This window comes from Hyalella azteca, unplaced genomic scaffold, assembly GCF_000764305.2.
Source record: "Hyalella azteca isolate HAZT.00-mixed unplaced genomic scaffold, Hazt_2.0.2 contig14561, whole genome shotgun sequence".
Classification (NCBI taxonomy): domain Eukaryota; kingdom Metazoa; phylum Arthropoda; class Malacostraca; order Amphipoda; family Hyalellidae; genus Hyalella; species Hyalella azteca.
Genome location: NW_025944441.1, coordinates 4,505 through 19,846, shown reverse-complemented (window position 1 = coordinate 19,846; position 15,342 = coordinate 4,505). Strand labels below are relative to the sequence as shown.

The window sequence follows — 15,342 nt, the reverse complement described above, 5'->3', positions numbered from 1 at the left end:
AAGTGTTACAAGTGTTGCAAGTGTTACAAGTGTTGCAAGTGTTACAAGTGTAGCACAAGCTACATGTGTAGTACGTGTTACACAAGTTACAAGTGTAACAGCAATGTTAAGTAATATCAGTTTTTGTTTCTATGCTCCTAGGTATGTTGCTAATTCCTATGTTGGTATTATTACCTATTGAATTCATATATCTTGCATCAAATTACTGCGGTAAATACCTCACCGTCTGACAGTTATTCGGTCAATCTTGTGCCTTAATACCGATGCATTCATGCCTTTCTTAAGGAATGCATTCATACCGCGCCTCCAATACATTCCAACTTTTCATGAGGAATGAATTCATACCGCACCTACAGTACATTCATGCCTTTCTAAAAGAATGCATTCATGCTGTACCCCTCTAATACATCATCCCTTTCATAAGGAATTCACTCATGCCGGACTATTCCAATCTATTCCGACCTCTCATAAGGAATGCATTCATACCGCACCTGCAATACATTCATACCTTTGAAAAGGAATGCATTCATACCGTACCCCTCCTATACATTCATCCCTTTCATAAGGAATTCATTCATGCCGGACTTTTCCAATTTATTCCAACCTCTCATAAGGAATGCATTCATACCGCACCTGCAATACATTCATACCTTTGTAAAGGAATGCATTCATACCGTACCCCTCCTATACATNTGCAAGTGTTACAAGTGTTGCAAGTGTTACAAGTGTTACAAGTGTTGCAAGTGTTACAAGTGTTGCAAGTGTTGCAAGTGTTACAAGTGTTACAAGTGTTGCAAGTATTGCAAGTGTTGCAAGTGTTGCAAGTATTGTAAGTGTTACAAGTGTTGCAAGTGTTACAAGTGTTGCAAGTGTTACAAGTGTAGCACAAGCTACATATGTAGTACGTGTTACACAAGTTACAAGTGTAACAGCAATGTTAAGTAATATCAGTTTTTGTTTCTATGCTCCTAGGTATGTTGCTAATTCCTATGTTGGTATTATTACCTATTGAATTCATATATCTTGCATCAAATTACTGCGGTAAATACCTCACCGTCTGACAGTTATTCGGTCAATCTTGTGCCTTAATACCGATGCATTCATGCCTTTCTTAAGGAATGCATTCATACCGCGCCTCCAATACATTCCAACTTTTCATGAGGAATGAATTCATACCGCACCTACAGTACATTCATGCCTTTCTAAAAGAATGCATTCATGCTGTACCCCTCTAATACATCATCCCTTTCATAAGGAATTCACTCATGCCGGACTATTCCAATCTATTCCGACCTCTCATAAGGAATGCATTCATACCGCACCTGCAATACATTCATACCTTTGTAAAGGAATGCATTCATACCGTACCCCTCCTATACATTCATCCCTTTCATAAGGAATTCATTCATGCCGGACTTTTCCTATTTATTTTAACCTCTCATAAGGTATGCATTCATACCGCACTCCTCCCATACATTCCTCGTTTAAAAACATAAAACATGTCGGCCGTTGCACGTCAGTTCCCTCGCTGCCTCATTTGTAATTCAACACGAAGCCTTCATTGAAATTTTCCGCGCAAAAGTCCACGGGGATTGAGCGCAATATTTCAGCTTCCATTCTGAAATACTGAAAGTATAAAAAAAGCTGCTTCAGAAATATTATTTCGTTTATGCCTGCGGTTTTACGAGGATTATATTTAGTGAAGTGTAACATCCTATTTATTTTAGGGGGAAAGCTAGAGAGAACTTTATAGGCAACAATTTTACTTGTCAACGCAAGACTTACAGGGAAAATGCGTGGATTAAGTTCATGCAACAAGTCCACGGAGGCTGCGTGTAACATTTCACGATCATTACTCTAGTATATAATATATTTTGTGACGCGAGGTGTAGTCCAATAATATAACATGTTTTTTGTGATGGTAATTTCAATGGAAAAAAAGGGCATTAACAAAGTTGCAGTTAATATTTTTGTATTGCATAATAATTCTTGTATATTTGCAGTATATATACAATTATAAATATATTTTAATTTGTGCGATAGTATTACAAAACTCATTTCTTCATATCTCTGACATTATTACTATAAAAATATGAAGAATATATTTTTATATTAACTTATATAAATATAGATAATAATCTTATACATAATATCTATAATAATAGATAATAATCTATTATCATATAATATCATATATCGTAGCACAATACACGATTAATGTTCAGCTTTAGCAGATGATGCCCACAACGAGTGATTTATACGTGATGTTTATTTTTCAAAATAGTCTAATGGTGCTTCTAATAGTATAAATTTCTCAATATTTTTACGTACACATTCTCATAATACATTATTTGCATTATGACGAGCTAGCAGTTGCCAATTGTATTCAAATTAAAGTCGCTACACACCCAAACCTCTGTATGAGGTGAATACATGTAACTTTGTATAGAAAGTCTGGCTAGTGGACCCATGCAATGTTTATAGCTACAGCCTGAGATTTTAATGTTGAGAAATTGACTGGGGAAGTGGTGGGGAAGTGGTGGGGAAGTGGTGGGGAAGTGGTGGGGAAGTGGTGGGGAAGTGGTGGAGAAGAGGTGGGGAAGTGGTGGGGAAGTTGTGGGGAAGTGCTGGGGAAGGAGAAGTGCTGGGGAAGTGGTGGGGAAGCGTTCGAGCGAACCGTTCAATCTTGTTGTTTGACAAGACGCTCTGGAGCGGAAACGCCGCCTCTCTATTCCCCCAAGCCTGGGGAAGAGATGAGGAAACTAAATAATTCCCAAACGTTCACCGTCTTTTCTCTAGTCATTGTTCTGCTCATCCCCAGCATTTTCTTATCCTTCCCCACCTTCCCCAACCTTCCTCATGTCATTCTCCTCAACGTAAACAAGATCTCCCCAGATCGCTCGTTCACTCTTCAACTTCCCTCTCAAGTTTCCCCTCACTTTTTCCCCTCCCCATTCCCCACAGAGGGGAGGTTGGACGGCGTTCCATCACAACTATTAAACTAAATTGAAAAACTTCTTCTCCGATGCTCGTCTGTTTCAGTTTTTTTCATTCCCCACATCCCTCTTTTATTCCCCCATGTTCGCTTTCTATTCCTCACTCCTTTTCCTGATTTTTATTCCTTAACTCCAATGTCCATACCCCACGTTTATATTTATTTCTCTTTATCCCAACACCTCTCTTTATCCCCACACCTCTCTTTCACTATCCAGTTCACTATTTTATATTAACATCCCTCTTCCTACTCCCCCCATTCCTCATTTCGTCTCCTCGTCTCACTTCTACCCCATTCATTCCTTTGTTATTTTCTTCATCTGTCATCTGAGAATATTCCCTTTATACCTTCTCCCCTCACTTTGCGGTCGCCATGCCCATGCCTTCCCAGCTCCCCTCAGTTTCCCCTCAGTTTCCCCTCGTTTCAACTTTCCAAAAACTTGGCAATTTCGCGGCTCCCCACAAGGCGGGTGTTGACAGCCTCCATCACTTGGTGCCCTCATCCCCGAGGGGAGGGTGAGGGAATAGAGAGGGAAGTCTACCCTCTTAGCTTAGGCCGGTATAAAGAACTCCGTTTACCCTCAACCGGACGCCGTTAACCCTCAAATGGACGTCCTTGAACATAAACCGGACGGCGGTTAACCTTTAACCGGATGTTGTTAACCTTGGTCGGGCAGCCTTTACCCTTAAACTGACGCTCTTAGCCTTAACCGGGCTCCGTCAACTTTAACCTTATCCCGAACTTAACTTAACTTAACGAACTTTAAAAAATGTTCTTTAACCCGAACTTAACTTAAGTTAACTTAACGAACTTCAACTTAACGAATTTAACTTAACTTAACCGGGCTCCTATAATCTTAACCTGAACCGTTTAACCTTGACCAGGTAGCTTTTACCCTTAACCGGACTCTGTTAACCTTAACCGGACTCTGTTAACCTTAACCGGACGGCATTAACATTGTTATCAGGAGTTAGGTTAGCTGCTCCAACGCAAACTCTGCGTTACTCACTCGTTAGCGCTGCAGTTTCATAGCAGCATGCGTGCAGCTGGATTATATTCATTGATTTTCTGGTGCTATAAAATATAAATATTTTAGCGCCTGTTATTAATGAAGTTCAGCGTTATTATCAAAGTTGTTATTGATCAGCGCACAAGCGTGGCGAGACTTCATATTTTGCATGACTACGAGCTTCCAATACGAAAAAAAAAACGACTGGAATTTTGTTATCCTCCTATAAACTGAAATATATTCACTTAGTGTTTTTGAAATGGATTCATTTTATTCAATCACAATAGTTTGTAAAATAAAAGATAATAATAATATGTATGAATTACATGATCGTTTGTTTGCATCACAGGACCGACGTACAGACCTCAGCGAGGGGCGATGACGTCATCATCGGGGGTCGCCAACATGTACAGCTACACCCCCACCCCCCACTGCTCCCTGTCCAGGTGGGGGGCTAGGTACAGCTACACCCCCACCCCCCACTGCTCCCTGTCCAGGTGGGTAGCTACACCCCCACCCCCCACTGCTCCCTGTCCAGGTGAGGGGCCCTGAGCCCGCGCCCTAATAACTCCCTAAATAAATGAATAATTGAGTTGACTTAAATCATAATTAAAATTTTATTAATTAATCGAGAATTATAACAATGTATGTCCTTCAATTACAACAAAATTTGAAACAGATGTTAAATTTCTCGATTAATGAATAAACTTAAATTAATAATTTGCAAGCAAATTTCTGCACTCCGAAGCGATGAAGTTAGGCCTGTACTGGGCCTGCTCGGCCTAAGGCCTGGCCGCCTAAACTGTCTGAGAAAATCTTAATTTTAATCTCCCTTATTGCTTAATCTGCGTAGGCCTATAGAGCTGCTCTGCCATCCTGTAGGCCTTTGATGATGAACGCGGAATTTTGTGCCGCCTTTCCCTGAAAATTCACACCTAATGAGCCTATACAGAGAATTTCTTTTGCTAGGCCTAACGACCTCAGAGGCTGAAAATGGTCGAATTTTACGATATGTACTCACGGGAGTTTTGACTTACGGCTCCTTCAGCTAAGAGATTTTAATTTCTTGCACATATAAGCTATACGATAATTAGTTTGCTGACATGAAAATAAATAAAACAAATATTATACGCTATTAAATGTCAAGTAAATTCTTCATATCATCATTAAAAACCTTTAATAAAATATTTACTCATGAGAGATTAAAATGGAGAAACTGCAAAGTAAACAGGCGAGGTAACGTATAAAACTATCGATTACATTTGCGTGTAGACAAGAATTTGTAGCATTGTTCTTGTAATAGCTTCTGGTTACAAATATGCAGAGATTTTCAGATGCTTCAATATCAGTAATAAAAAGAATCATAAATCTTGTAATTTATTACCGATCTGGTCGGCGTGATTAAGGTACACAGCTGAATGAGGCGGATGGGCAAGCAGGTTCCTTGTACGATTGCACTAACCTTGCAACAACTGCACATTCCTAAACGGAAACTTTGTCTTAACAATGTCTATGTTTCATTTATAATTGAAAATGAAAATCAATATAGGTTTCGAAATCACATAGCTCATTTATCTGACTATTTACGTTTCAATCTCTCCCGCGTTAATTAGGTAGTTATGTTGAACATACTATCATTGCTGAAGCTTTGAGATTACGATGGAGCTCCGAAACTTGTGCCTTGAAGTTATGCTTAGCATTTCCATTACATTATTTATGAATACAATTTTTTAAGGTGACAGTGACACTTGAACTAAAAATATACTACATAGAGTTTCGTTACTTACGGTAACAACGATGCCAGTATTGGTAACGACCGTCATACACGGTAACTACGATGTTGGTATTGGTAACAACCGTCATACACGGTAACAACGATGTTGGGGAAGATAACAACGATTCATCAAGCTTTCCTCCCGCTGGGGAAGAGTTCCCCAGGGCCCACTGCGGAAACACTCATTTCCCCTCGCGCCCTCTGGCATTTCCCTCAGGGGAGCGGCGGTCCCTTTGAGGGATTTGTGGCATGCCAGAGGGAAGAGGGAAGAGCGAGCAATGGGAATTCTTCCCTCTTATTAGAGGGGAGAGGGAGCGAGTTCGATCCATTCCTTATTTATTATACCCTTGAATTTAATTAAAAATTAGTTAATCACTAGCATTAGATGATTAGTTTAATGCATTTCTATGATCAGAATTTTCTATTTAATTGAAGTGTTTCGAATATAAGTTTAATTATTATTTGTAGAACAAATTTTTTTTTGTAAAAATGATTATGTTTTATATACAAACTTTTGTTGCATACATAATCTATATATTTTTATACCTCGCATTTGTTTATGATATCTTATGATCAATTTATTTTGCTGGCTAATTTGTTCATATATATTTTCACGCATGCATGATTTCAAGTTCACATGCATGTTTTTACACATAACAAAAGTACATACACGGCAGCAACATGTACACCGCAGTAACATGTACACGGCAGCAACATGTACACGGCAGTAACATGTACATGGCAGTAACATGTACACGGCAGCAACATGTACACGGCAGTAACATGTACACCGCAGTAACATGTACACGGCAGTAACATGTACACGGCAGTAACATGTACACGGCAGTAACATGTACACGGCAGTAACATGTACACGGCAGTAACANGATTACGATGATGCTATGGTGGGTAGATGGTAGATTACGATGATGCTATGGTGGGTAGATGGTAGATTACGATGATGCTATGGTGGGTAGATGGTAGATTACGATGATGCTATGGTGGGTAGATGGTAGATTACGATGATGCTATGGTGGGTAGATGGTAGATTACGATGATGCTATGGTGGGTAGATGGTAGATTACGATGATGCTATGGTGGGTAGATGGTAGATTACGATGATGCTATGGTGGGTAGATGGTAGATTACGATGATGCTATGGTGGGTAGATGGTAGATTACGATGATGCTATGGTGGGTAGATGGTAGATTACGATGATGCTATGGTGGGTAGATGGTAGATTACGATGATGCTATGGTGGGTAGATGGTAGATTACGATGATGCTATGGTGGGTAGATGGTAGATTACGATGATGCTATGGTGGGTAGATGGTAGATTACGATGATGCTATGGTGGGTAGATGGTAGATTACGATGATGCTATGGTGGGTAGATGGTAGATTACGATGATGCTATGGTGGGTAGATGGTAGATTACGATGATGCTATGGTGGGTAGATGGTAGATTACGATGATGCTATGGTGGGTAGATGGTAGATTACGATGATGCTATGGTGGGTAGATGGTAGATTACGATGATGCTATGGTGGGTAGATGGTAGATTACGATGATGCTATGGTGGGTAGATGGTAGATTACGATGATGCTATGGTGGGTAGATGGTAGATTACGATGATGCTATGGTGGGTAGATGGTAGATTACGATGATGCTATGGTGGGTAGATGGTAGATTACGATGATGCTATGGTGGGTAGATGGTAGATCACCATGACGCTATGGTGGGTAGATGGTAGATCACCATGACGCTATGGTGGGTAGATGGTAGATCACCATGACGCTATGGTGGGTAGATGGAAGATCACCATGACGCTATGGTGGGTAGATGGTAGATGACCATGACGCTATTGTGTAGAGGTTAGTTCACCATGACGCTTTGGTGGGTAGATGGTAGATCACCATGACGTTGTGGAGGCTAGATGATAGATCACCATAAAACCATGGTGGGTAGGTGGTAGTTGGTACTACCATAAACTCACCATGACGCTATGGTGAGTTTATGGTAGATTGCAATTGATCATCATTTTTTTATTGCAACAACATACTCCATTTTCTTAATTTATTGGGTCCACTGATCAAGTTTTTTGTTCAGATTGCGGCAGCCTGATAAGCAGTCAGTCCAGCAGCGCGACCCCGTCCGACAACGCCAACGTTTCTCTCCCCAACGGCCGTCTTCCATCGTTTATTTCCGGTTTTCCTCCATCCCCAGGGGATGAAATATCTTCCCCAGCTGACCTTCCCCCACCTTATACCTCCAACCCGCCGCCGGCATCCACCTTGGTGGCTGTTCGTACGTCAGGCATTACAGGCAGCGGAGGCGCTGCCGTCAGCTCTGTAGTACGACAACATCCACAAACCGCGGCAGTGAAGAACCGCCTCTCCATGGGGCCCAGACGTACGACAGACGTCTTTGTTGTGGGCACAGGAGACCACGGTTGCACGACCGGGTCAGTTGAAGCTAAGCGAAGTAACTTGTTTAATTAGCTTGACATTTATACAGGTGTTCATGAATGTCCGTTACAATGCCTCGAATTGGGTATTGTTTCGTTATTGATTGTTTATTGTACAAATGAATGAACTCCATCGATCATTGAATTTTATGGCAGTCAGTCATTAACTTTACCATAACCAGCCATAGCTGAAATTACATTTCTATGAAGTCCCAGTACGACAAATTTAGCGTGTTTTTTTTTGTCTTCCTGGAATGAGCAAAGTTTATAAATTCGTATTAATAACACTTCATCTGGGTTGATTTTCCATCCTAAGCTTATTAATCAGTTAGAAGTTACTTAAATATAGCGGCTTGGCATTAAGCGCGATCATTCTACTCGCTGTAGCCAGTCCGTCAGTAGGTGTTTTGCAAGAGGGAAAGACACTGACGCATCTGTACGACAGTGCGCTGATTGGCTGCCTCGCTCCCACCTCGGCCGACTTGCCGTAGCAGTTGTCGTACAGTTTATGTATCGGTAGAGCGAGTGTAGATGTTCTATATTTTAATTCATTTTAAACTTTCTTAAGTCATCAACAGTGTGGAAACAACCTATATTGCTCCCAGGTGTCAACATCGTCACGCAATGAGGATGAATACCGGCATACATCCCCTCCTCAATTAAGATAACAAACACTTACAACGTAAAATTTATCGTTGCCGTAATAGGAATTTCACTGACGCTTACTTGAACAATAACTAAAAAAGATTTATGATGTATTAATACTCGCGGTCCCTGCAACATGAACGTTCTGATGAATTTTACGCTTCCCGACGGTTGAAACACAACTTCTGGGTGAATTTTTATAACAAGAATTAAAATATATAAAAAGTAATTGGGAAAACTTTTAAGTCAAGTTGTGACTGAATAAAGTTCTCGTATTCAAGTTTCTTCCTCGTTGGAAATTTCGGTTGAAATGTGGATGGCTAATGCTTGGCCGACTTTCTACTCTTGGATATTCCATTCATGATTAATACTTGAGTATGAAGCAGTTTATAATGCAGGCTTTTCTACTGTTAATATCCACGTTAAAAATTACAGCACCAGCCAATGCCAGGCTAATTTTTGCACTTACTCTCCATCGTCTATTAAATGACTTTACTTCACATGCTTTGTCTGTTGTGTTAAAAGTTGTTATTCGACATCGTATTGTGAGTTCAGAAACCATTTTTACCCTAAAATGTTACACATTCCAGCTTAAATATTAATGACATGAACGATTTGTAATTCTGTCGGCCACAGCATCAGCCTCCTGTCAGCAACCGTTGCGTCGAGTGTCAGCTAATTCTTGCTAATTTAATCAGCACCGCCGCTGCTGTAGCATGACGAGCATGAAATCGTGGCCGCGGTATGGTCGGCCAGCCATGACCCACCTCTGGTCTTCTAAAGGTCAACAGCAAATTAGCGGATGCATTTGCATATCAGGGAAAAATAATAGGCCGTTGACACCCCAGACTCAGTTTAGGCCTTGATGTTGAGGGGCGCCTTTCCTCTAGAATCTAAATGATGTAGATAGGAACATAGAAGAGAGCCTCCCTAGATGTGAGAACACTTTTCTAGATGATGCAGATGATTCCTAAAAGGCGGCCTAATGTGTAGACCTGATGCGTAGGCCTGATGTACACTCTTAATTTATAGGTCTACAGAGATATATTTATTGAAATTAGCGACATAAATCAGCTTATTAGGCTTATATTTATTTATTAAAAAACTGCCTGCCTGATGTAAAAATCAAACAAAATTACATCCTTCGGTAACTTCATAGTTATTCGCCATTTTTTAAGTCGGCTCTAACGTCGTTATGTTTAATGCTCAATTGTTTTTCATACCTGCCTGTTTAGTCTAAATAGCGTAATGATCTTAATAATTATCAGTTATTATAACTGTTTCATTACCCCGCAGAATGCTGAGCACCTTCACCCAGGCCCCCACAGCCCCAATCACCTCGCTCTCCCACAGCACCCATCTCTCCCCAGCCGACCTGCGCTGCCTCCCCAACTTCCTTTCCTCTGGCGTCTACAACCCCAACTCTGGCAACCCCAACGCCTTCCAGTTCACTCCTCAACCCGGAAACTCCAACCCCAACAACCCTTGCTTCACGTCTGACTACAACGCTGCTCGCTACAACAACAACAGCAACGGCTTCGAAAATAACTTAGATTCCCCTACCGGAAGTGGAAGAGATTCCAACGCAATTCCTAGTGCGATTCCTGACACATCGATTCCCGGTAACGGCGAAAACGATGATTCCGACAGCGGCCGTGCCAGCAACTCTGTATCGTCGGTATCTCCGCTGCACGGTAACTATAGTTTGAATCACAACGGAGTACCGGTAACTATGAACAGCGGGAACGCTGGTTCAACAGGAACCAAGAATCCTGTTTCGCCTTATGAACACAATCCTGTTTCACTTCATAACGGTGTTTCAAGTTACGATAGAGGGAATGTTGCAAGTCACAATCAAGTTTCAAGTTACGGAGGCGAAGCTGTTTCAAATGCTCACGGTCTACCAACTTCGGCGTACCATGAAAACATGGTTGCAACCTCACACGGTCACCCGGTGGCAGCTTCCAATAGTCACCCTTTATCAAGTCACTATAATAATCCCGTTTCAACATCACAAACTCACCCCGTTTCAACACCCCACAACATCAACATCATCGAGTCCATCAAGAAGAGGCCGCCAACGGGGCTCGTGATTGGCTCGTTCGCTCCGGCGCTGCAGCCAATCACGAGGCCGTGCAGCACCGCACAGCACGTCATCATCACGGCGTCGGCCACCGATGATACACCAACTGATATGCCGCCCAAGATGTTCAACCTCACCAAGTTCTGAACATAACTCAAGTTATCTCTGATGAACATCATCAACGTCCGACAGGATGTTCAACCTCACCAAGTTCTGAACACGACTTAAGTTATCTCTTACGAACATCATCAACGCCCGCCAGGATGTTCAGCCTCACCAAGTTCTGAACACAACTCAAGCTATCCCCTCTGAACATCATGAAAGTCCGCCAAGATGTTCAACCTCACCAAGTTCTGAAGCAGATTTCAAACGAAACTTTGTTTATGAACCTCATTTGCGCGAGTTTTTTTTTACGTTAATCGTTTGTTCCCGGGAATAGATTGAGATGAAAATATTTTCTAACTTGTACACAATTGCGGAGTTTTACTTAATTTTGGAGATAATGAAATTGTGTATGTTGCTCAACTTACTAGGATAATTTACAGATAACTGCCAGCGACTCTGAGCTTGAAGCAAATTCGTATAAAAATATAAAGTCCTGGACTGAACTCTCCGTAAAAACCTGGCGAAGTTCAACCTTTGCCAGACTGTATAATTTTAAAACATTTTTATCGCAGTAAATGAAGGAACATGTGTACTATGCAGTCTCACGAGGGTTACACCAAGTTATAATCACGAGGTTCCTATATAGATTATCTGCAGTTTGTTGATTGTATTCACCTTGAAGGTACGAGGCATATTGTAGTCATATGCCATATTGCAGGCACACGCCATATTGTAGTCACACGCCATATTGTAGTCATATGCCATATTGCAGCCATACTCCTTCCCTAAATGCAAGACATATACGTATAGAGATAAATTCTGCTATCAGCATCAGGATTCGGTTGGGCTCAGGGTTCGGATTGGGCTCAAGGTTTGGGTTGGGTTGAGGGTTCAAAACGGGCTCAGGGTTCCGTCACATTGATTATCTTCTTTTGAATGGAACAACCAGCAGTTATTGAGTCAACATTATTACTTATAATTACCTTAGCTGAGCACCTTACTTATAGTGATTGCCGTATAGACTGTGGCAAAACCATTTGCCATATTACCTATGATAAAAACTGTTACCATGTTACCAATGATTTTACCTACTTACATATTACCTATGATATAACCTAATGGGTCAACTTTTACCATATTAGGTATAGTACAACCTATGACCAACCTACTGACTGTTGTTATACCAATTGATGCCTCGCCTGCAAGTAGTTCTGGTTCTGATTCAGGGTTTGGATATTGCGATTTGTTCAGGTCCTTATATATAGTTGCCGATATCAAAAACCTTGTACTAACGCCGTTGATTAAAATCTCACAATTATTTATGATTATTAATACAACTCGGCAAATTAGATATACACTTATCATTATATGTTTATGAACAAATAATTATTATTCGACATAAATAGGTATCGTTATTCGTTACAAAATGATTCATCTCCTTGCCAAGTGCGTGCCACGTTGTATGTTTAACCAAGTTTTAGAAGGATGGTCAATCCACCAAGTGCCTTGTACGTGATAGATTATCGATAAAAATGATGATTAGGATTATAATAATTGTAATAAATCAATAAGTTTTTATTGATTTATTTTGAATTTTAGGTTGAGGGTCGACTAGGTTGCTTCAAGGTTTATAGAGGGTAACAATGCAGCGTATGAAGGTTGAAATAATAGATTTGAGGGCAAATTTCGACAGATTACGATAAATTTAGTCTGATTTGTTTGTGCTGTAAATTAACTTAATTTTTAAAATAGCAACCAATTTTAGGTTTAGCCATAACTGATGAGCTTGCAACTAGCGCGCGTGTTGCATCGCGCAACTAGCTAGTTGCGCGATGAGCGCAACTAGCGTTCAGAGGTTCAGTTATAGTAACTCTTGTTATTAGTTTAGTTCAACTAATTCACTGCTTTCCATATGAGTTCAATACTATTATTTAATGATGCCATTGTATTAATGATTGTTGCAAGTCGATAGGAGGAATTGCAAATAGTGTATATTAAGCCATGAACAATGTATGAAGATGCAGTGACTCAGCAATAAAGCATGTGTGTTAATAGTTATTTTTCTGACTACCTATAACTGAACAGGCATCATATTCAGTAGCTTGAATTTACAGTTAATAAAATGAATATCGAATAATAAACAAAGTTGTTGATAAATTATTGGTGATTATTCTTTATACATTATTGACAGTTTAATTATCAAGTATTATTAAACTTAAATAATTATGTTAGTTAACAAATTCAACAAACAGATCGATTGAAATTTCTGCATACCTTAGGTGAAACGAAAATTGAAAATAGCAAATCCTGTAAACCCTCGCCAGATGAACCTTCAAGCCATTCAATATCACATCTCAGCCTGCATTGATCAATAAAAAAATATCGCAACTTAAAATTAAATAATTTCTAAAAACGTTCAGTTCCAGCCCGCTGGGCCATGAACAAAATACGGCAAAGTAGAATTACTTCGATAATTAATGAAAAAATACGTTAAACCTACGACGTGTAGCCTACTTCTTATTTGGCTTTGGAAAGCCGCCAAATTTTCTTCAGTTTTTTGAGGTAATCCGAAAACTGGGAGGAAATGACCACATTTGGCGTCGATGTAGGGCACTGCCATCATAATTTATTTGAACCTCATCGCATAATTTTTTCCTGGATTTTTTATTTCTGCGGATCAGCAAAAACCGGACCGCGGCTCCGCGATTGCCAAAACAACGTCAATTTGCGGACGAAAAAAACAACTTGGGTTGTTTTGTTGTACATCACAACCTGCACTACATCACAACCTGCACTACATCACAACCTGCACTACATCACAACCTGCACTACATCACAACCTGCACTACATTACAACCTGCACTACATCACAACCTGCACTACATCACAACCTGCACTACATCACAACCTGCACTACATCACAACCTGCACTACATNTCCTAATGCTATTCTTACCTGCTGCCAATCATTCCTAATGATATTCTTACCTGCTGCCAATCATTCCTAACGCTATTGTTACCTGCTGCCAATTATTCCTAACGCTATTGTTACCTGCTGCCAATCATTCCTAACGCTATTGTTACCTGCTGCCAATCATTCCTAATGCTATTGTTACCTGCTGCCAATCATTACTAATGCTATTGTTACCTGCTGCCAATCATTCCTAATGGTATTCTTACCTGCTGCCAATCATTACTAATGCTATTGTTGGCGCTGCCAATCATTTCTAATGGTATTCTTACCTGCTGCCAATCATTACTTATACTATTGTTGCCTGCTGCCAATCATTCCTACATTCCTAATGGTATTCTTACCTGCTGCCAATCATTCCTAATGCTGTTCTTACCTGCTGCCAATAATTTCTAATGCTATTGTTACCTTCTGCCAATCATTCATAATGCTATTCTTACCTGCTGCCAATCATTTCTAATGCTATTGTTACCTGTTGCCAATCATTTCTAATGCTATTGTTACCTTCTGCCAATCATTCCTAATGCTATTCTTACCTGCTGCCAATCATTCCTAATGCTATTCTTACCTGCTGCCAATCATTCCTAATGTTATTCATACCTTCTGCCAATCCTGTCTCTTATACACATCTAGATGTGTATAAGAGACAGGAGTTAGAGTGCAGCTAATCAGCCAATCAGTCGACCAGGATACTCATCGGTGAGACAATAAACTAATCATGCAGTTAAGCAAAACTATAATGAGGTAATTGGTTCAGAAGCCAATCAATCAGTCAAGAAAAAATTTGCCAATGATGATATAAGACACTGAAGCCAATAAGAAAGTTATCCACTGAAATCAAAAATTCCTGAAGGAAAATAAAGAGTTAATCATGAATACCATCAGTCAATTAATCAGAAAATCAAGAACGCTACCAGTTAATTAATCAATTGGCCAGGTAGCCAATCATTAAGTTAATCAATCATACAGGAGCCAATAAATTCATTGACCACGTACCATGTGATATCTCCATCAATCACCAGCCGGTGGTTGCCATTCACAATGATTTAATTATGTCTCGAATTAGTGATTGCCAGAGGATGATGATAGTCCTGGCGATGTTTTTAAGGCCTAATTATCATCAAATTTGTTTGGATTGCATTTTGCTGTAAAATTAATTCAAATTTGCTAAAACATTTGCTGTAAAATTTTATACCAGAAGTTGTGGCAACATTGGCCCGTAAGGATTGCCTTTAACGTTGGGAAGCGATCAGGTTTTCTATTCTGCAATAGAATAACTGCGTGTAATATGTTAA

General features: G+C 40.2%; 1 protein-coding gene across 1 annotated transcript; it reads left to right on the top strand.

The window, feature by feature from the left end:
- Window positions 1–4,353: 4,353 nt before the first annotated feature.
- On the top strand, window positions 4,354–13,131 carry LOC108675529 (uncharacterized protein DDB_G0292186; the record flags this gene model as incomplete). Its single annotated transcript, XM_018163549.1, has 3 exons — window positions 4,354–4,542; window positions 7,887–8,241; window positions 10,186–13,131. Coding segments are annotated over 3 exons (1,478 nt in total), but the record flags the coding sequence as incomplete, so codon positions are not given.
- Window positions 13,132–15,342: the final 2,211 nt, after the last annotated feature.